Below are 23,080 nucleotides of genomic sequence, written 5' to 3' on the forward strand. Positions count from 1 at the left end.
GACCTGACTTTTACTGTGCTGATGGTCTTGTTGAAGCTGGGCTGGGCAGAGACCCCAATCTTACAAGGCCCGTAGAAAACCGCACACTTACATTTGGGACCCTGATATTTGACCTTTGCATCGCACCTGAGTGTTCTGGAAGGTGTAAGGTGTCAGTCCCCCTGGATATCCGACATCTTCAACCCAAAACCTGTTACTGCCCTGTCAGTCAAATTATAAATGAAGACTTTCAGTTGGACACATACAATCTCTACAGTGCGGAGGAGGCCATTTGGTCCATTGAGCCTGCGCCAATAACAATCTCATCCAGGATCTATCCCGAAACCTGACACATTTACCCTGCTAATCCCTCTAACATATACACCGCGGGACACTAAGAAGCAATTCAGCACCTAGAGGAAACCCATGCAGACATGGAGAGAGTGTGCAAGCTCCATACAGACAGCGACCCAAGCCAGGAATCGAACACAGGTCTCTGGAGCTGCGAGGCAACAGTGCCAACCACAATGCCACCATGCTGCCCCTACTGTGCCGTCCTTCGCAAGGAGGCATTCACAACCAATCTTTAATGGATTTGGAGAACATTCCTCGTCTGCTGCTTCAGGGAGGGTGTCAACACGAAATAATAAATTCCTGTATTAAACCAGTTGGTAAAGGTCAGCACTGAGAACAGGTGGACCTGAAACTTTGCGTGTTAATACTGGCAAAGAAAGGTGATGGAGAAGTTTCTGTTCTCCTTCAGCCTGAACAGAATAAGATGCACCTTATAAATTAACAAAGAGACAGAATAAACACCAAAAAAACTCACAGTCTGCGGACAGATAATCCACCTCAGTAAACGCATCTAGAGTACATTCTGCACGATCTTGAGGCAAACCTACTAACCTCTAACGAACTCATGGATACTGTCGAGCCTGTTTCACTTCTTGATAGTGCAGTGTTATTTTCATCAAGTTCAGAAACAATGTAGTTCTTTACGGCAGATCGAGGCTCAAAGGGAATGTTCTGTTTGTGTTCTTGCGTTGTGAGATGTTGATCTAAATTAAAACTGATGTGATCCATCACAGACGCGCTTGTATTAAATTCAGGATTAACCTTAAAATGCATTAACCTATCGTGTGGCATGCCTTCCATGCTGATGTTTAATTTGCTTTCATCCTTAACGATGGGCTGGACATTGGCTGAGCCTCGTGGCATTACAATGTAGTCACTCTCCATCATCCTTTCTTGAGTTTGGGTCAGCTCAGCATCCCCAGCTCTCAGATTGTCGTCAGTGCATAAATAAACTGTCCGCCGCAGTTCACTGTTCTCCTTCTTTAGGCACTGCTCCGTCAGCTCGTTCATCCCAATCGGAACGTGCATGGTCGGCGGCTGTTGTATCAAAACTTTGGAGATGATATTTCCAGGGAGGGAGGCAAAATTCACGCCTTCGGGGTTGATCCCTTTGCCCTCGTCATCGTCGTTCAAAGAGATCCGGGACATGGTTCCCGTTATGGTGGCTGCCCGGCAGCTCCCGATATCTTTGTGCAGGACTGTGGGTCAAAGAATCACCAGTTAGAATTAGATCATCAAAAGGGGCTCTGTTCGCTCGAGGGTAGCTTGTCCTTGTGAATTAACGTTCTGACAAACAGTAACTCATTCTGCTTCCCCCCAGTGATTTGATATTTCCGTAGTCACTCCAAAAAGACATTAAAATCATTGGTGTTTTATGTCAATCTCGTAATGAGAAAACGACGGCGTCATTTAAACGGGAGGACATTTGTTTAAAGTTTAACTTTATTTATTAGTGTCACAAGTGGGTTTCCTCCCACACCCCAAAGATGTGCTGTTAGGCTGATGGGTGTAACAAATTGTCCCTGAATTAGTCTTCCCGCAATGTGGAGTGCCATAAGCATAGACAAGGGTCATGGGTGGAGAGGGGACTCATCGTGTTAAAATGGCGGCGTGGGCTCGTTGGGCCTGTTTCCCGTGCTGTGTTGTTCTTTGGACATTAACACGGCAGTGAAGTTACTGTGAAAATCCCCTAGTTGCCACACTCCGGTGCCTGTTCGGGTACACTGAGGGAGAATTTAGCATGGCCAATGCATCTAGCCAGCACGTCTTTCATGCTGTGGGGAGGAAACTCACGCAGACACGAGGGAAACATGCAGACTCCGCACACACAGTGAGTCAAGCCGGGAGCTGAACCTGGGTCCCTGGCGCTCTGAGGCAGCAGTGCTGACCATTGTGCCAGCACGCTGCTCTACAGTAGTTAGGAGATAGAAATGGCTGGATGGGGAAAGACCAAAGTCCATATAACTGGCATTCTACCATTCTCGCTGTCACATGATACATCGATAATGAGGCTTTAATGTTTTAAAATTTGATATTTGGGGTGAATTAAGATGAACGGTATTTACTTAAGGCAAACCTCTTATTTTATATAAACAGCTTAATAGAACGCAGCTACAAGCAAGAAAGGCAAATAACTAGACAGTAACTGAAAGGATATTGGGCTACCTAGGATGTAAATTAACCTGTTACCAGCACACAACAGTATATTTCTCAATGAAACACTATGATAAGGCTTGGGTGGCTCAAGTAATTAGCATATGGTACAAAGATCCTCAAGGTTGTGGGTTCAGAGAATTATTACCGCACAGGGGGCTATTCTGCCCATCATGCCTGTGCTGGCTCTCTGAATGAGCCATTCAGCTCGTGCCAATCACCTGCCTTCTCCTCACATTCTTCCATCTCTTAAAACAACACAGAACGTAGAAGGCTGCAGTGCAGAAACAGGCCCTTCGGCCCATCGAGTCTGCACCGAACACAATCCCCCCCCCCATATCCCTACACATTCACCCGCTAATCCCTCTAACCCACACATCCCTGGACACTAAGGGGCAATTTCTCAGCGTGGCCAATCAACCTAACCCGCACATCTTTCAGACTGTGGGAGGGAACCGGAGCACCCGGAGGAAACCCGCGCAGGCACAAGGAGAATGTGCAAACTCCACACAGGCAGTGACCCGAGCCGGGAATCGAACCCAGGTCTCTGGAGCTGTGAAGCAGCAGTGCTAACCACTGTGCTACCGTGCTGTCCCCGATTTGGGATACAGCAGCAGAGCTTGTCACAGTGAGGGTAGCCAAAACATTGCCAGATTACTGTAAGTACATATTTGGCTCCTTAATGTCCCTTAAGGAAGGAAATCTGTTGGCATAACCTGGCCTGGCCTGTATGTGACTGCTGATTCAGATAAGGTTGACTCTAAACTCTCATCAGAAAAGGCCTAGCAAGCTCCTTACAGAATGGTTAGGGTACAGAAGGAGGCCATTCAGCCTGTCATGTCCATGCTGGCTTTTTGCAGAAGCAACATACTTAGTCTGATACCCATATCCCTTGACCCCTTTCTCCCCAAGAGCTTTTTCTAATTTCTTCTTGAAACCCGCAACATTTTGGCCTCAACTACTTTGTGTGATAGTGAATTTCAGGCATTAACCTCTCTGAGTGAAGAAATTTCTCCTCACCTCAGTTCTGAAAAGTTTACCCCTTATCCTCAAACTATGACTCCTAGTTCTGGACTCCCCCACCATTGAGAACATTCTTTCTGAATCTACCCTGCTAGAATTTTAGAATTTTCTATGAGATCCCCTCTAACTCTTCTAAACTCAAGTGAATATAACCCTAACCGACACAATCTGTTCACATATGAGAGACCTGCCACCCCAGGAATCAGCCTGGTAAACCTTCGCTGCACTCTGTCTATAGCAAGAACATCCTTCCTCAAAACCGCACACAATTTTCCAGGTCCCAAGATCAAGGCAAGACTGTTCCCTTCCTGTTGGCAAACACTTCAGCAGTCACGGGCATTCGGTCTCTGACCTTCAGGTAAGCGTTCTCCAAGGCGGCCTTCACGACACACGACAGCGCAGAGTCGCTGAGCAGAGACTGATAGCCAAGTTCCGCACACATGAGGACGGTCTCAACAGGGATCTTGGGTTCATGTCGCACTATCTGTAACCCCCATGACTTGCCTGGGTTTGCTAAACCTCACTTACTGTACTGTCTGGAGACAATACACATCTCTTTAACCTGGGCTTAATGCTCCTTCCACTCACATTGTTGGCCACTTTAAGACTTGAACAGCAGGTTAGGTGTAAAGATTCACATTCTAATCAGTAATCTGTAAACTGTCTGTGCTTAATATGCTCTGTCTGAGGCTGGAACTCTCCATTCACCTGACGAAGGGACAAACCCCGAAAGCTTGCGAGTTTACTATCAAATAAATTGGTTGGACTTAAACCTGGTGTTGTCAGCCTTCTTACTGTGTTTACCCCAGTCCAACGCCGGCATCTCCACATCATGAATATTTCTCATCAGTATTGAGAAAAGCATGGATGTTAGGGAACTTGGGGAAATAAATAGTATACCTTGAGGAGTGTACATATTACAGAGAAGGAGGTGCTAAAAGTCTTAAAATGCATCAAGGTAGATAAATCCCTGGACCTGATGAAGTGTATCCCAGGACATTGTGGGAGGCTAGAAAGGAAATTTTGGGTCCCCTAACAGAGATATTTGAATCATCGCTAGCCACAGGTGAGGTGCCTGAAGACTGGAGAGTGGCAAATGTTATGCCTTTGTTTAAAAAGGGCCACAGGGAAAAGCCCAGGAACCACATGCCATCTGTGGTGGGTAAGTTGTTTAAAGGTATTTTGAAAGACAGGATCTACAGACATTTTAGTGACGCAAGGACTGATTAGGGACAGTCAGCATGGCTTTGTGAGTGGAAAATATTGTCTCACAAATTTGATTGAGATTTTTGAAGGGGTAACCAAGAAAGTAGATGAGGGCAGTGCAGTTGGTGTTGTCTAGATGGACTTTAGCAAGGCCTTTGACAAGGTACTACATGGTAGGTTGTTGTATAAGCTTAAATCTCACAGGATCCAGGATGAGGTAGCTAAATGGATACAAAATTGGCTTCTTGACAGAAACCAGTGTAGTTGTAGAGAGTTGTTTTCAAACTGGAGGTCTGTGACCAGCGGTGTGCCTCAGGGATCGATGCTGGGTGCACTGTTATTTATCATTTATATTAATGATTTGGATGAGAATATAGGAGGCATGGTTAGTAAGTTTGCAGATGACACCAAGATTGGTGGCATGTGGACAGTGAGGAAGACTATCCCAGATTGCAACGGGATCTTGATCAATTGGGCCAGTGGGCTGACGAATGGCAGATGGAGTTTAGTTTAGATAAATGCAAGGTGATACATTTTGATAGATTGAACCAGGGCAGAACTTATTCAGTTAATGTAAGGATGCTGGGAATAGTTACAGAACAAAGAGATCAAGGGGCACAGGATCATAGTTCATTGAAAGTGAGGTCACAGGTGGACAGAGTGGTGAAGAAGGCATTCGGCATGCTTGGTTTCAGTGGTCAGAACATTGAATACAGGAGTTGGGACATCTTGTTGAAGTTGTACAAGACATTAGTAAGGCCACACTTAAAATACTGTGTACTGTTCTGGTCAGCCTATTATTGAAAAGATATTATTAACTTAGAAAGAGTGCAGAAAAGATTTACTAGGATGCTACCAGGACTTGATGGTTTGAGTTATAAGGGGAAGCTGGATAAACTGGGACTTTTTTCTCTGGAGTGTAGGAGGCTTAGGGGTGATCTTATAGAAGTTTATAAAACAATGAGGGGCATAGATAAGGTAGTCAATATCTTTTCCCAAAGGGAGGGGAGTCTAAAACTAGAGGGCATAGGTTTCAGATGACAGGGGAGAGATACAAAAGGGTTGAGTGGAGCAATTTTTTCGGAGGGTGGTGAGTGTCTGGAACGAGCTGCCAGAGATAGTAGTAGAAGCTGGTATAATTTTGTCTTTTAAAAAGCATTTAGACAATTACATGGGTAAAATGGCATAGAGGGCTATGGACCACATGCAGGCAATTGGGAGTGGCTTAGGACTTTTAAAAAAAAGAGGTGGCATGGACAAGTTGGGCCAAAGGGTCTGTTTCCACGCTGAAAACCTCTATTATGATGTAAGGAAAGTCACTGATAAAGCAGCTAAAGATGTTTGGGCCTAGGACACTGTCCTCAGTCGCGGAATGCTCATGCAGGTGATCAAATATAAAGTTTATTTATTAGTGTCGCAAGCAGGCTTACATTAACACTGCAATGAAGTTACTGTGAAAATCCCCTAGTTGCCACACTCTGGTGCCTTTTTGGATACAATGAGGGAATTAGGTGCCAATGCACCTAATTAGCATGTCTTTCAGTCTGTTGGAGGAAACCGGAGTATCTGGTTGAAACCCGCACAGATACAGGGATAACATGCAGACTTCACACAGACAGTGACTCAAGCCCGGAATCGAACCCAGGTCCCTGGCGCTGTGAGGCTGCAGTGCTGACCACTGTGACACCATGCTGCTCATAATTCCAATGGAGAAAAGAACTGAAAAAAAAGAAATGAAGTTGAATTCTCTGCATGTGTGTCGATGGTGTAAAGTATGAGCATGGTCCTGAGTGGATTGAACATATTGGTAAAGTTAGTACTTACAATTTGAGGTTTGATGGCTTGTGTAATTGAATGTTTTCAAAGAGTAAACAGTTAATTAGTAAATTTGAAGTTAATTATCTTATTATCATTGTGAGTTTACTCTAATTAATGCATTAAATTACAAGACCGCGCTAAGCATATGCTTCCTCTTAAAATAGAATGACGGCTCTGACAGATCAGTGATAAATGCGTACATAGTAGGTATTAATCTTAACACTTTGTGATAAATACCATTTCCGCTAATTTTGTTTTTAACTTAAAAAATGTGCAAAGTATCCAAAAATATTCAGTAGCTAGGCAGTCCTTTTCAGGGGGTGGTCTACCTTTACACTGCATCTCAAGCTGTGCACTGAGGGCAATGGTCAGCATTGGAAATAGGAGAAACATTTTCACTTAGTGATCTCAAAGACTGCACCTGAGAAGTTGGTGCAAGCTGATGCTACAAAGAATGTCCAAAGGGAGTTGGACAGATACTCAAGAACGAGGAACAAATGGCAGGGATGCGGGCTGAGCACCACCGCTCTTTCAAAGTGCTACCAAAGCATGATGGACAGAATGGCCTCCTGTCATGTGGTATATATGTGCCAAACTCAGCATTTAATCTGTCAACGTATGAGCGTCACACTACTACTGAGCAGTTTGAAGGAACAAAAGCTTAACTGCATGAATGCTTTTCATTATTTAAAGGCGTTCAAATGGTCAGTGGATAGGCATATGGATAATATTGGAATAGTTTAGGTTAGAGGGTCATTAGATTGGTTCCACTGGTCGGTGCAATATCGAGGGCCGAAGGGCCTGTACTGTGCTGTAATGTTCTATGTTCTATTATAAATGCTGCAATTTGGCATCTATCAGCTTCCTTCACCTATCTACTCCGGATCCATACGGGGAAAGTCATTAGAGTGGGACAAGTTGAACGTGACGCCGATTGAGGTGCGATATTCTCGGGATTTGTGTTTGAAATAACAGTTAAGGCTGCATTTGGTGACATTACTTTCCCCAGTCAGAATGGAGAAGTTCAGCTGATTTCCCTGCTAAGATTTCCCTGTGACTGGGGTTGACTACATTCACATAATTTGTGCGCAACCACATTCCACTCACTGCATTCTGCTGCGGAAATAATCCTACTATTAGTGGGAAACCTTACTGCGTGAGTTCTGTTTCTCAAACTATGTTATTAATGTAGTCATCTTTTTATTTGCCCAGAGAATGTCGCATGGCTGGACCGGCATTTATTGCCCATCCCTAATTGCCCTTGAACTGAATGGTTTGCCAGGCCATTTCAAAGGGCATTTAAGAGTCAATTACATTGCTGAGAGTTTGGAGTCACAGTGTTAATGTAAGCCTACTTGTGACACTCATAAACAAACATGTAGGCCAGACAGGGTAAGGACAGCAGATGGGCCAGGAACTGGCAAATGGAATTTAATGTTGGCAAGTGCGAGGTGGTCCACTTTGGTAGGAATAATGGTAGGAAGGACTATTACTTACGTGGCGAAAAACTGCAGCAGGCGACGGTGCAGAGGGACCTCGGGGTCCTTGTGCATGAATCGCAAAAACCCAGCCTGCAGGTGCAGCAGGTGGTCAGGAAGGTGAATGGGATGCTGGCCTTCATAGCGAGGGAGATTGAATATAAAAGTAGGGAGGTCTTGCTGCAGCTGTATAGGGCATTGGTGAGGCCGCAGCTGGAGTACTGTGTGCAGTTTTGGGCGCCGCACCTGCGCAAGGATATTTTGGCCTTGGAGGGAGTGCAGAAGAGGTTCACTAGGCTGATACCGGAGTTGAGGGGGTTGAGCTATGAGGAGAGGCTGAATAAACTAGGCTAGTACTCATTAGAGTTTAGAAGAATGAGGGGAGATCTCATTGAGACGTATAAGATGATGAATGGGATGGATAGGATAGAGGTGGAGAGACTCTTCCCGCTCAAAAAGGACAGTAGGACTAGGGGGCACAGCCTCAAGATAAAGGGGAGGCGGTTTAGAACGGAGTTGAGGAGGAACTTCTTCACTCAAAGGGTGGTGAATCTCTGGAATTCTCTGCCCGTTGAAGTGGTGGAGGCTGCCTCGCTAAATATTTTTAAGAAGCGGGTTGATGGGTTTTTGATAAGAGAGGGGATTAAGGGTTATGGGGAGAGGGCGGGAATGTGGAACTGAGCCACGACAGATCAGCCATGATCTTATTGAATGGCGGGGCAGGCTCGAAGGGCCAGATGGCCTACTCCTGCTCCTATTTCTTATGTTCTTATTTCCTTCCCCAAAGGACAGAAGCGAGCCAGATGAGTTTCACAACAACTGACAAAGGTTTCATAAGACTATAAGATATAGGAGCAGAATTAAGACCGTTTGGTTTATTGAGTCTGGTCTGCCATTTAATCATGGCCGATATGGTTCTCATCCCCATTCTCTTGCCTTCTACCCATGATCCCCTTATTAATCAAGGACCTATCTATCTCTGTCTTAAAGACACTCAATGACCTGGCCTCCACAGCCCTTCCATGGCAATGAGTTCCGCTCCCCGGCTGAAGAAATTCCTCCTCATCTCAGTTTTAAAGGAGCGTCCCTTGATTCTGAGGTTGTGCTCTCAAATTCTAATCTCTCCTACTAGTGGAAAAATGGTCATAGCCTATTAATAGCTGATAAAAATTATAGCCCATTAATTCCAGACTATTTTAATTTAATTCAAATTTTATCCTTCTGGCATGGTGGGATTTGAATACCACAGCATTATCCTGGATCTCTGGATTATGAGTCGAGCTACAACACCATTATACCACTGCTGCGTGATACAGTATGGTATAATGTACTAGTACAGTCAAGGTGCTGAGCATGCACATGACAAAACATCATCATGCTTTATAGCAAGGCAATGCTGTATATTCCCTTCGCCCAACGTCCTGGTTATTAGAACACAGAACGGTACAGTACAGGAACAAGCGCTTCGGCCCGTGCTGTTGTGCTGAACACAATGCCAAGTTAAACAAATCCTTTCTGCCTGCCCTTGGACGTGGAGGCTCTGGAAAGGGTGCAGAGGAGGTTTACCAGGATGTTGCCTGGCATGGGGGGACTGGGTTACGAGGAAAGGTTGGAGAAACTGGGACTGTTCTCTTTGGAAAGACGGAGATTGAGGGGTGACATGACAGAGGTATATAAGATACTGAAGGGAATAGACAGAGTCAATAGTGAGAGACTGCTCCCTAGATTGGTTACGAATACAAGAGGACATGATTTAAGGGTGAGGGGGTAGAGGTATAATTTGGATATGAGAGGAAGGTTCTTTACGCAGAGAGTAGTGGGGGTATGGAACGCGCTACCGAGTGGGGTGGTGGAGGCGGGAACGTTGGACTCGTTTAAGGTTCAGTTAGATAGGCACATGAGTGAAACGAGGATGGAGGGTTATGGTAGGGGTTATTGAATAAGGGTTAGAACCTCGGGAGACACCGGAAAGGCAGGCTTGTGATTAACGTTTTTGTCTTTTCACTCCGCAGGTGGAGGTCCACCTCGTTGTCAAACGAGGGGCATGCACACGGTGGGTCGTGTGTGGGCTGCTCCTGGAGGTTCCGGGAGCGGCCTAGTACTTCGTGCCGGTGTGTGTGCTTGATCCTGGACCGGTAGACGGGCACCGCAACAGCTTGGTGACTAGCACTGCTGGCTGTGCAGATACATGGATTTGGGCCTGTGTCTGTGGGAGTTTGTGCATTCTCCCTGTGGTTGCGTGGGTTTCCTCCGGGCGCTCCGGTTTCCTCCCACACCCCAAAGATGTGCTCTTAGGCTGATTGGTTTTACCAAATTGACACTATTCTCCCCTGAATCTGGCTAAGTCAGGGGTTCTATTTGTAGATACGCAGGGTAGAATAGGTGTAGGGTGATGCGGCGGCGCAGGCTTGTTGGGCCGAAGGGCCTGTTTCCCATGCTGGGTTGTTCTTTGTTCTTTGTATATCCCTCTATTCCTTGCATATTCATGTCTTTATCTAAAAGCCCCTGAAATGCCCCTATCATATTTGTCTGCACCACCACCACCCCTGGCAGCACGCTGCAAACACCTACCACACTAAAAAACTAGCCCCTTGCATCTCCTTTGAACTTTCCCCCTCTCCCCCTGAGTACATGCCCCCTGGTATTAGACTTTTCAGCTCTGAGAAAAAGATTCTGCCTATCAACCCTACGTATGCCTCTCATAATTTTATAGACTTCTGTTTTATTTTAAGTTTATTTATTAGTGTCACAAGTAGGCTTACATTAACACTGCAATGAAATTTCTGTGAAAATCTCCTGGTTGCCACATTCCAGCACCTGTTCGGGTACACTGAGCGAGAATTTAGCATGCCAACGCATCTAACCAGCACATCTTTCAGACCAAGAGAGGAAACTGGAGCACCTGGAGGGAACCCATGCAGACACAAGGAGAATGTGCAAACTCCAGATAGACAGTGACCCAAGTCGGGAAGTGAACCCGGATCTCTGACTCCGTGAGGCAGCAGTGCTAACCACTGTGCCACAATCCAGTCCTAGTCTAGCAGGTCTCCCCTGCCGCCCCAGAGAAAATAACCCTAGTTTGTCCAGCCTCTCCTTATTGCTGATATACTCTAATCCAGGCAGCATTCTGGTAAACCTCTTCTGCATCCTCTCCAAAGTCTCCTTCTTGTAATGAGGCGACCAGAATTGAATGCAATCTGTGCCAGTTTGTTTGTACCATCTACTCTCAAATTTGTCAATTGTGAAAATTAAGCTTCAATGCCATGGGCGGAACTTTCTGGCCACATGCACCACTGGGACTGTCTGGTCCCATCGAACGTCAGTAGAGATTTGGTTGAGCCACTGAGTCTCTTGTGACAGGTCCCACCACGATACAGCCAGAAAAACTCGTCTGATTTCCCTCTGAAGGTGGATAGGCAGGATCGCTGTGCACTAGAGAATTGAAGGCTTGACCAGTATGTAATCCATGTTCCCTCTTCAGTCCACGACCTTTAAACAACAGCTTGCATTTATACTGCATCTTTAACACAGCAAACCTCCCTGAGGCGCTGCATCACAGGCGCTCAATCAATCAATCAAAGATCCACACTGAGCCACGCAAGGGAATATCAAGAGAGGGTGACCACAGGCTTGGTCAAAGAGATAGGTTACACAGGAGCACTTCAAACACAAAGAGGTACAAAGGTGAAGGGAAGACACAGCTGCCAATGGTGCGTGAAGACAATCAGGGATGCTCAAGAATGGAAGGAATCTCCAAATGCTAGAGCAGGTTACGGGAATAGGGAATGCCGAGGGTTCAAAGGGTTTTGAAAACAATGAATAAAATGTTAAATCAACCTGCTTCTGGGAACAGAAACTAATAGAGAAAGTAGATGACCATAAGATATAGGAGCAGAAATAGGCCATTCAGCCCATCAAGGCTGTTCCGTCATTCAATCATGGCTGATAGGTTTCTCAACACATCCTCCTGCCTTTTCCCCGTAACCTTTGATCCTCTTACCAATCAAAAACCTATCTATCTCTGTTTTATATACACTCAATGACCCGGCCTCCACAGCCATCTGTGGCAATGAATTCCACAGTTTCCCCACCCTCTGGCTGAAGAAATTCCTCTCATCTCGGTTCTAAAGAGTTGTCCTTTTACTCTGAGACTGTGCTCTAGCAACCTAGTCTCTCCTACAAATGGCAACATCTTCCCCATGTCCACTCTATCTGGGCCTTTCAATTCTCTGTAATTTTAATCAAGTCCCCCCCCCATCCTTCTAAACGTGAGTACAGGCCCAGAGACCTTAAACACTCCTCATATGTCAAGCTTTTCATTCCCGGGGTCATTCTCGTGAACCTCCCTCTGGACCCTTTTGAAGGCCAATACTTTCTTCCTTAGATATGGGGCCCAAAATTGGTCACAATATTCCAAATGCTGTCTCACCAGAGCTTATAAAGTCTTATAAGTACAGAAAGAACCAAGTTAGGAAGTGGCCGCAGTAAGACGTCTCACAACACCAGGTCAAACTCACCAGTCCGACTCACTGATGAAGGAGCAGCGCTCCGAAAGCTGGTGATTCCAAATAAAGCTGTTGGACTTTGACCTGGTGTTGTGAGACTTCTTACTGTGCCCCACCCCGATCCAATGCTGACATCCCCACATCAAATTAGGAAGGGCAAGCATCTACATATATCCCAGAACACTGGCTGTCAGAATGAATCTGTCAAAGAAATCTTGAGGAAATATACAAAGACTGCTTGGTCACTTACTTGTCAAGTTTGCACCATGGTTTTAGCATCATAGGTGATCAGAAAGCTGATTGAACTATTTTATATAGCATTTACATCTCAGATAAAACAACCCAATTCTGACTAGTGCTGAATAAACTGATGGACAATAATTTCCTGACCAAAATTACACTGCAATTCTGGAGGAGCATCCTGTCAGATCAAACTGTGGGTCATTGACAGAGACACTTTGCAGTTCGCTAGCCCCTACAAGCCAGGACCAAAGCGAACAAACATAACTTCTGGTACGGAATAGAATCCCTACAGTGCAGAAAGAGACTATTCAGTCCTTCAAGCCTGCACTGGCAACAATCCCCCCCCCCAGGCCCTATCTCTGTAACTCCACGTATTTAACTTGCTAATTTACCCTGACACGAAGGGACAATTTTAGCACGGCCAATCAACCATATCTGCTCACCTTTGTAGAGTGGGAGGAAACCGGGGCATTAGAAGAAATCCACGCAGACACAGGGAGTATGTGCAGACTCCGGCATGGGACCATGTCAATGGGAATTCCCAAACAAACACCGCCCCCCCAACATCCCGCTGGTGGTAAACATGCAGCTGGGAGGTTGGAGAATCTCATCTTTCATCTGGAAGACAACAGCTCTGAGAGTGCAGCAGTCCATTAACCCTTGAAGTGGAGGTGGGATAACTATCTTCATGCTTGGGGCAGAAGCTGAAAACAAGATTTCCGACACTTTTGTTACGCTTTGGAAGCCTTCTAATGTTTCTCCAGGGGGATATTCCGGTTTTATATTTTGTCAAGTGGCACCAGGATGATGGCACTTAACACGTCCAAGGGGAGTTCCATATTATTGAACTGGTTGGATCAATTGTCACCTGGCCTTGATGTGCAAGGGTTTCGTTTCAGTTAAAAGCTAAAAATGCTTTTAATGTCAGTGTGCTGATGGCGCACACTTGACTCCAAGGGCTCATGTTTCATGTTTCAAGTTTATTTATTAACGTCACAAGTCGGCTGACATTAACACTGCAATAATTGGGCAAGATTGACTGGCATCCCTGTTGTGTGTTTTCCCGCTGGCAGGAGGCGGTGCCTTGTTTGCTACTGGCAGGATTCTCTGGTCCTGTCGCTGTCAACGGGAATATTGGACAATCCCTCAGGCATAAAAGGTCAGCGAATTCCGGCCATCGTCTACATTCCCTTGAGTTTAAGTTTAGGTTTATTGATTAGTGTCATAAGTAGGCTTATATTAACATGGCAATGAAGGTTCTGTGAAAATCCCTTAGTCGCCACACTCCGGCACCTGTTCGGGTAAACTGAGGGAGAATTTAGCGCGGCCAATCCACCTAACCAGCACATCTTTCGGACTGTGGGAGGAAGCCGGAGCGCCCGGAGGAAACCCATGCAGACACAGGGAAAATGTGCAGACTCCGCACAGAGAGTAACCCGAGCCAGGAATCGAACCCAAATCCCTGGCACTGTGAGTGGCTAACCACTGTGCCACCCATTGCCATTGACTCCTCAGGGTTGATACAAGTTAAGCCCTTAAAAAGATCTGTTATCATTGTTGGCAACGATTAGTGCGATGGTTGGGGTACTTTGTTTTTGATACAAGTGCAAAAGCTCAATTTGTACCTCAGGCCATTGTACGTTAATACTCGTGTGGGATTTTTCCCCAGTTCACGCACTCCCAATGTGGTTCTCTATCACAGTGAGCTGCCATCTCACCACACAAGCACAACTTTTAATTTCTGGGAGCTCCTCATGTATATTTTGCAGTTTCATCACTTGGCAATGACTGGGGTTGGCATTTCAGACCCGAGGGAACATGATAAGGAAATGCAGATGTCCAAATCGGCCAGGGTAATTAGCAGGATGTCCGAAAGCCGACTGCCTGTCTATCTGAGTACCACTGAAACAGGCTGCGAAAGCTGGTGGATTTATCCTGTACCTGCAGTGATGAGAGGAGGAAAGTTGCAGATGGGAAAGAAACCAATAATGAAGATCCTGACGTTAAAACAAGAGACCGCATGCTGCACCTCCTACCCTGATGACACACTTCACGTGCTTTCCCCAGAACCTGTACAGCCAAGGGAATGTTCACAGGTCCTGGAGAATGGGTGGACTGAAGAAGTTACCTTGTCCAACCTGTAACGGCCAGAGACATATAGTGGGATTTTACCTCCTCGCTTGGACGCAGCTCGTAAAATCCTGCCCAAGACCAATATAGAACTTGGGGCAGGAGAGGCAATAAAATTCCAGCCACAAATTTTCTCATTCTGCCCGCCACAGGAATCATAGCGGGCATAGGTGGGTGGGATCTTCCGGCTTTGAGGAGGCAAACACGACCCGAAAACCCCACCCACTGGCGCGATCTCACTGGCCATTCACGCCGCGCCCCCCGCTGCAGCGAGGTCAGAGAATTTGGCCCCCAGCCCAATCTCTGTTCACAGCAGCAGGATGGGAAAATCCTGCCCTTGGGAATGGTGCTAACATTGCGGCCATAAGCTTCAACTTTCCAGAGGTGTGCGAGGGTGCGTAGTAACTCAGAACATCAACAACTCAGGCTGAAATATCCAACCTCTCCCCGCTGCAGTGAAAGGAGCTTTGGCTGGGCGCCAATTTCTCTGTTCTTGCTGGCAGTGGTGGGACAGACAAAACTGGAGCATCCTGGCCCTCATCTAACCTTAGACACTTGTTCGTGGGTGCTACTTCTCATGGGTGGCAAAGGAGACAGAGCTTGTCACGTGAGGAACGGTTGAGGACTCTGGGTCTGTACTTGTTGGGAGTTTAGAAGGATGAAAGGGGGTTCTTATTGAAACTTACAGGATACTGCGAGGCCTGGATAGCGTGGATGCGGAGAAGATATTTCCACTAGTAGGAAAAACTAGAACCAGAGGGCGCAACCTCAGGCTAAAGGGGCGATCCTTTAAAACAGAGATGAGGAGGAATTTCATTGAGTGTCTTTAAGGCAGAGATCGATAGGTTCTTGATTAATGAGGGGATCAGGGGTTATGGCGAAAAGGCAGGAGAATGGGGATAAGAAAAATATCAGCCATATTTGAATGGTGGAGCAGACTTGATGGGCCGAGTGGCCTAATTCTGCTCCTATGTCTTATGTTCTTATGGAGGGTAAATTTCAATTCTGGGTACAGATGACTGAATCACCCGTTGATGACAAAAGATGTAATCCTGGGGAGAAAGAGAAGTAGGGAGAAACAAACAAATGAAGGAATTCAATAGCCTCCAAATCAAATGGAAAAATCCTTTGTGATTCAAGAAGGGTGATGATGTGGAGATCTGACTGTGTAAGATAGCGTCTCATCGCTTCCGAACTGGAAGATGTAAATAGCTTGGGATTGCAAGGAAGAAATTGCTGTTGAATGATGAAACTGAACTCAGCAAAATAAATGTTTCATAAATACTTGATAGAGGAAGCTTTGAGGGAATGAAACAGTCCTCCAATGAAATTAGGAGCACAGTATTTGAGAAAAATAAAATTTAACAGTTCAGAATGGAAACGCAAGAAACCCCGTGCAAACCTAATATAAATTCAAAAAGGCAAAAGACAAAAACTTGGGAAATCTATTGGGTATTTCACAATTCTGCATTTAAAGCTATGCCTGATGTAGATTGTTGCAAACCAAATCATAGTCCTCTCACATCTCTCTTGACAAGAGCGTTCAGTGCTAACTAACCCACGTTTTACATCTCTGCTTAGGAATATGAAGTTAGCTGTAATTGGAAAAGTGGCTGAAACAGTTCATTTCATCCGATTGCTTTTAAATTGATATTAAATGATTCTCGTCTCAGCTGTTACACTGCACTTACTGTACTTCCACAGATATTATCTAGTTGTAATGCAGAGAAGAGTCATCATATTCGCACACGTATTGTGTGGCCTTTGAAGATGTGACTCTATGCCCATACATGTTCACTTATTTTTCAACTGGACCTCTGGGACTGATGACCCAGCTTGAGTCATGTAACATGTCCTGGTTGTAGGAACACGAGCTTGGAAACCCTGGGGGGGGGGGGGGCGGGTGGTGATGTAATGGAGTTGAAGTTGACTAAGCACAGTGTAGTGTTTTGAAGTACCTAGGGATTTCCATTCTTTAAAACGTTGCATGTTTTCACGGACATTGAACATTAAATTCATTAAATCAAGTATTTATGGTGGTGAGGCTTACGTGTGTTTAAAATGTTACAGTCGCCTTCCATTCAGCCTCTATGTGGAGATGAAAAATCATCAATTAACATTTTTTGGCCTGGGATATACCGCGCTGTGGGGCATCGATTTAAAGTAAATGGCAGGGGATTTAGAGGAGATTTAAAAAGAAAGCGTTTTTACTCAGAGGGAGGTGGATATCTGGAATGCACTGCTGGGCAGCACAGTGGTTAGCACTGCTGCCTCACAGTGCCAGGGACTCGGGTTCCATTCCCGACTTGGGTCACTGTTTGTGCGGAGTCTGCACATTCTCCCCGTGTCTGCATGGGTTTTCTCCGGGTGCTCCGGTTTCCTTTCACAGTTTGAAAGACGTGCTGCTTAGGTGCACGTCTAAATTCTCCCTCAGTGTACCCGAACAGGTGCCAGAGTGTGGTGACTAGGGGATTTTCACCGTAACTTCACTGCAGTGTTAATGTAAAACTTTAAACTTGAAAGGGTAGTAGAGGCGGGGACCCTCACAACATTGAAGAAGCATTTAGATGAGCACTTCAAACACCACAGCATACAAGGCTACAGACCAAGTGCTGGAAAAAGTGATTAAAATAGGTGCTTGATGGCTGGTACAGACATGATTGGCCAAAGGTCGCACGTAAAACTCCCTGACTCTACTCTTTTTCCATTCAGTTGGTGGTAACATCAGGCTGAACTGATACAATTTTCTTTCTTTTTCTACCCAGCAAACACTGAGCTCAATTGTGCTGTCAATGACTAACCTAACCGAGGTCAAGTGGGACCTCTCTCTGCTTTTGTATGACTCACTGCACAAAATATATGACAGATTTACAGATGGAATCATCAAGGCAAATGTGCAATGTTAATGTGGTCCCATCTGTGTGATGGGCTGTCAACTCTTAATTGCAAGTTTCTCAGTTCAAATCATCTAATAATTCAATTATTTTAGGACTCAGTTCCCAATTTCCTGAGTTATTTGTTTGTCTTAATTCAAAATATTGGAATTATTAGCCGGAAAGACTGATCAGGAGATCACTCTGTTTGGTCCTTTTAATGGATCAGGTAGCTCAGGACCAGCTGAATTATACTACACAGAGGGATAAAGTTTATTGGGTCAATCATTTAGCTAATAGAAACAGGAGAAGGTTATTGACTTTGACATTGTTCTGACAAGCATTTAGATCATGGTTGATCTGTACGGTAAATCCATTCACGTGCTTTTGACCAACTTCCCTTGGTGCCCTTACCCAAGAAAAATCTGTTGACCTTAGTTCTGAATCTTTCAATTAATTGAATTAAATTAAAGAGAGTTTCAAAGACCCTCAAAAGAGAAAATACATCTCATCTCAATCTGAACGGGAAACACCTCATTTTTAATCTAACCCTCTAGTTTTAGATTACCTTATGACAGGAGCCATTCTCTCAGCATCCCCACCTTGTCCTCATAAAATATCCCATTCAGGCTTCATCCCTGGAATCTGTCTAGTGAACCTTCTCTGAAGTTCTTCCAATGCCAATATGTCCTTTCTTAACTAAAGAGGCAAAATTCCACAGAGTACTCCAGGTGCGAAAAGCATGTCAGGGCAGAGACAGCAAGTGTAATGACAGAGTATTAGTGTACAGATCTAGACTGAGATGTGATTCTGCATTTGGGCACCATTGACTGATCAATTCTAAGTGTGCTAATGGCGATACTAACAACCAATTTAAGATAATAAACGGAGCTTCTAATGTGACTCATTTCTGCTTGCGAGAAGTGACATGCATTCTCTGTAATTAAAAATAATAAGTTCAACCTCTCTGAATTACCCAGGAACTTGGGGAGTTTATAATTTACCAGTGTTTGCTCCATGACAACATCTCAGCCAGACTCACGTCCCATCCAATCGATACCCTTTGCTCCTGTAGCATAAATTGTTTTGATCGTTTGAAATTTGGCATTTCTTGCATTTGTCCTGGTGAGTTCAAGCTGAAAAACTTTGACATCATGTCTCGTTTTTTGGCAAAACATTTAAGACCCTTTCTAGCACCATGTCTCAGGCATTTTCAATGACGTCCACCTCCAAGGAAGACTGATCAACAGCATGAAGAATCAGATATAACAGGGAACCTGGCACGGAAGAGTGGCCTGCATACTCTGTCCTCCACTTTACACAGTTGGAGGAAAGCCATTCAGCCACCCACTGAGGGCAGCAAAGTTCACACTGGTGGTTAACCTTCCCTTGGCTGTAACTTTAGGAGTTCTCACACATACAGTCTTGTGGGTGGAATCGGCTGCCGGCGGTGGTGGTGGTGGAGGCAAACTCGTTGGGGTCTTTTAAGAGACTTCTGGATGAGTACATGGGATTTAGTGGCATTGAGGGTTATAGATAGGCCTGGTAGGTAGGGATATGATCAGCGCAACTTGTGGGCCGAAGGGCCTGTTTGTGCTGTAGTTTTCTATGTTCTATGTATAGTCATGTCCTTAGAGCATAGCCATTGTTTTAAGTTTTTAAGTTTAAAGTTTATTGATTAGTCACAAGTAGGCTTACATTAATATTGCAATGAAGTTACTGTGAAAATCCCACAGTCGCCGCCTGTTTAGGTACACAGAGAATTTGGCATGGGCCGTTGCACCTAACCAGCACATCTTTGGATTGTGGGAGGAAATCAGAGCACCCGGAGAAAACCCATGCAGACATGGGGAGAATGTGAAGACTCCATTCAGACAGTCACTCAAAGGGGGAATCAAACCTGGGTCGCTGGGAGGCAGCAACTGTGCAACTGTAACTCCAAGGAATCATTCACTTACTTTCTGAAGGTGCGAAGTTTAGTGTGAGAAGGGATTGTCATAGAATAAAGATATCCTGTGTGTCTAACGCAACATGCATAAAAACCTCCGATTATATTCTAGCTGAATATTAATGGAGAATCACTTCCAACTGCTAACTACTGATCTGAGGATGCTTTAATTGTCATGGGAGTACAGTCCTCAACTCTCTGAAACTCCAGTCATGACAGTTTATTCAATACTTCTTGGTCTTGACTAGTTTTAGTGTCAGAGTGGACACAAGCTGTGGGCTTGACCACCCTTCTGGGAGATACACTTGTGGACAGCAGACTGGAGACCCCAGCAGATGTCACCGGAAGACCCCTGGAAGGAGCCAGAAGTGAAGGAATTTAGGGCAACGGTGACCTCGATAGCCACTGGCAGTATTCACCTGGAATGAGGTGTTTTTCTCCGGGAGGCTGCAGGGGCTGGGTTTTCAGGGTAGGTTCATGAACAGCTCACCCGGATGAATTCCAGGCTGCGACCTCGCACCCGTGCTGTGTCATTCTCCCAAGGTGATTGTTTAAGTGTGAACGGCATTATTGACCAGGAGGTGAGTCCAACTGGAGGAGCTGAGTGCATCTGCGCAGTGGGAGCTATCTGTCTCATGCTGGCACTGAGGCCAAATGGCAGCCATAGGGGGGACTGTCGTTCCCTTGAAGAATTTGGTTGGCAGCTCCTGCAGCAGGCGTAGAGATGGACCAAAGTGGGACAATGGCCATGCACAATTAGACAAGGACCAGCCCAGTCACACCAGCACTACTTGGTCCCACAGATATGTTTCCAAGACAATTGCAGAGATATTTATTTGTACCACGGTGAACCAGACAGCTGTGTCCTGACACGCATTAGGCTGTTCACGCTCAGCTGCAGTCAGAAATAGACAGGCTCCTTAACAAGTTGCTTGAGGACTTTAAAAGGCTGCTAATTGGCAGCAAAGTTTGTTGTCCATTCGCTCCCCCAACTAACCTTCCATTCCCTCTCTCCAGCCAGCTCTCACCCCCGGGCCAGCCCTTTGAGAATTCAAAACCGTCACCGACGTGTCTGGGCACCGACAGCCTCATAAACAGTGATTTTCGAAGGCTGCCCGCAGCGCAGATCCTGACCACCTTGTTCTTTACAAGCCCTGGTCCAGATGTCAGCAATGACGTGCCAGGAGACTCTGAGCCTTAAGGCACTGACTGCCCAGTCATGTACAGAACGCATCTCACCAATCACTGCATGATTTCTTTCACAAAGTCCATTACTGAAGGGACTTTCAGCTGTAGTGTTTATCACTACAGTGTTCAGATTTTTGCCAATGTCTCTAAATTCATCGCCCCCCCACCCCCCCCTCGCCCACCCTCCTGCGTCAGTTTTGGAACTGGAGCGAGGTGACTTCTTGCAAGCCTCCATCATACCTTCGAATTCTATCTTCTGCTCTAAAACTTCTAAAACTTCATTCTAACTCTTTGAAACTTTCTAACTATCCTTTCATTAAGTGATCTTTCTCTACACCCGAGCTATGACTGTAACATGACAGTCTGCACCCTCTCCTATCCTTCTCTATGAACAGTATGCTTTGTCCTGTACAGCACAAGAACCAATACTTTTCACTACAATACATGTAACAATAATAAATCAAATCAAATCATTCTGGAATTGAACCAGTTCATCCAGTCCAGTCCCTATCGATTTTCCCATGAGTTTATCGACAATCACTTTTGTCTCCACCATATATTAGATGACTGAATCTTGTTGCCAGATCTATGAAATGTAAAATGGAAATGTTTCTCTCCTTGCCCCTCACCTCTATATCCATAGTTACGACTTCATTAAAGTCTCATGCTAATCTGACAGCTCTGGTGCTGTCCTCTAATTCTTTTTCATATATCGCATTTTTCACCTATCCCTTCGATACTTTGTGGACTCACCAACTATCCCTGCATCCCTGAGTAGGATTTTTATCCTGTGACAAGACGGTTGAGCATATTGTAACTTTAAGACCAATTGTTTCTGCCTCTGAAATTCCCGTCGCTTCATGCCATTAACGCTTCTTTAATATTCTGATTTAGAGATGTAAGATTGTGTTAAATGGAGGCAACGATGTCCTGTCTGCTTTCATAAGAACATAAGAAATAGGAGCAGGAGTAGGCCATCTAGCCCTTCGAGCCTGCCCCGCCATTCAATAAGATCATGGCTGATCTGTTGCGGCTCAGTTCCACTTTCCTGCTTTCTCCCCATAACCCTTAATCCCCTCTCTTATCAAAAACCCATCAACCCGCGTCTTAAAAATATTTAGCGAGGCAGCCTCCACCACTTCAACGGGCAGAGAATTCCAGAGATTCACCACCCTTTGAGTGAAGAAGTTCCTCCTCAACTCCGTTCTAAACCGCCCCCCTTTTATCTTGAGGCTGTGCCCCCTAGTCCTACTGTCTTTTTTGAGCGGGAAGAGTCTCTCCACCTCTATCCTGTCCATTCCATTCATCATCTTATACGTCTCAATGAGATCTCCCCTCATTCTTCTAAACTCTAACGAGTACAAGCCCAGTTTATTCAGCCTCTCCTCATAGCTCAACCCCCTCAACTCCGGTATCAGCCTAGTGAACCTCCTCTGCACTCCCTCCAAGGCCAAAATATCTTTGCGCAGGTGCGGCGCCCAAAACTGCACACAGTACTCCAGCTGCGGCCTCACCAATGCCCTATACAGCTGCAGCAAGACCTCCCTACTTTTATATTCAATCCCCCTCGCGATGAAGGCCAGCATCCCATTCGCCTTCCTGACCACCTGCTGCACCTGCAAGCTGGGTTTTTGCGACTCATGCACAAGGACCCCGAGGTCCCTCTGCACCGTCGCCTGCTGCAGTTTTTTCCCACAAACATTTTTAAAGCCTCAGGCATCTGATCCAAATGTGTCTCTTTCTAAGTATCTAACTCCAGGGCAGCACGGTGGCACAACGGTTAGCACTGCTTCCTCACAGTGCCAGAGAACCGGGTTCGATTCCCAGCTTGGGTCACTGTCTGTGCGGAATCTGCATGTTCTCTCAGTGTCTGTATGGGTTTCCTCCCACATTTGGAAGGATGTGCTAGTTAGATGCATTGGCCATGCTAAATTCTCCTGCAGTATACCTGAACAGGCACCCAAGTGTGGTGACTAAGGGATTTTGACAGTAACTTTATTTCAGTGCTTAGGTAAGCCTGTGACACTAATAAGTAAACTTTGAAACTGTGTGGGTGACTTGCAAATCTACCGACTTTCCAAGCACAACTCCTTCATCAAGTTCCAGGTCTAATCTCATGTGTGCCTTTTTCACGGATGGTTTACTTTACAAGAAGATACCACATCGGTATTAATAAAGTGG

General features: G+C 45.5%; 1 protein-coding gene across 1 annotated transcript in view; it reads right to left on the minus strand.

Moving 5' to 3' along the window:
- adgrb3 (adhesion G protein-coupled receptor B3) overlaps positions 1-23,080 on the minus strand; it is a 791,427-nt gene that overhangs the window by 38,026 nt on the left and 730,321 nt on the right. Inside the window, exon 28 of the mRNA XM_080191979.1 lies at positions 886-1,532. Coding sequence (XP_080048105.1) covers positions 886-1,532 — 647 coding nt within the window. The remainder of the gene's footprint in view (positions 1-885; positions 1,533-23,080) is intronic.

The sequence above is a fragment of the Carcharhinus amblyrhynchos genome, chromosome 7, assembly GCF_965287045.1.
Source record: "Carcharhinus amblyrhynchos chromosome 7, sCarAmb.v2.hapA, whole genome shotgun sequence".
NCBI classification, from domain to species: Eukaryota; Metazoa; Chordata; class Chondrichthyes; order Carcharhiniformes; family Carcharhinidae; genus Carcharhinus; species Carcharhinus amblyrhynchos.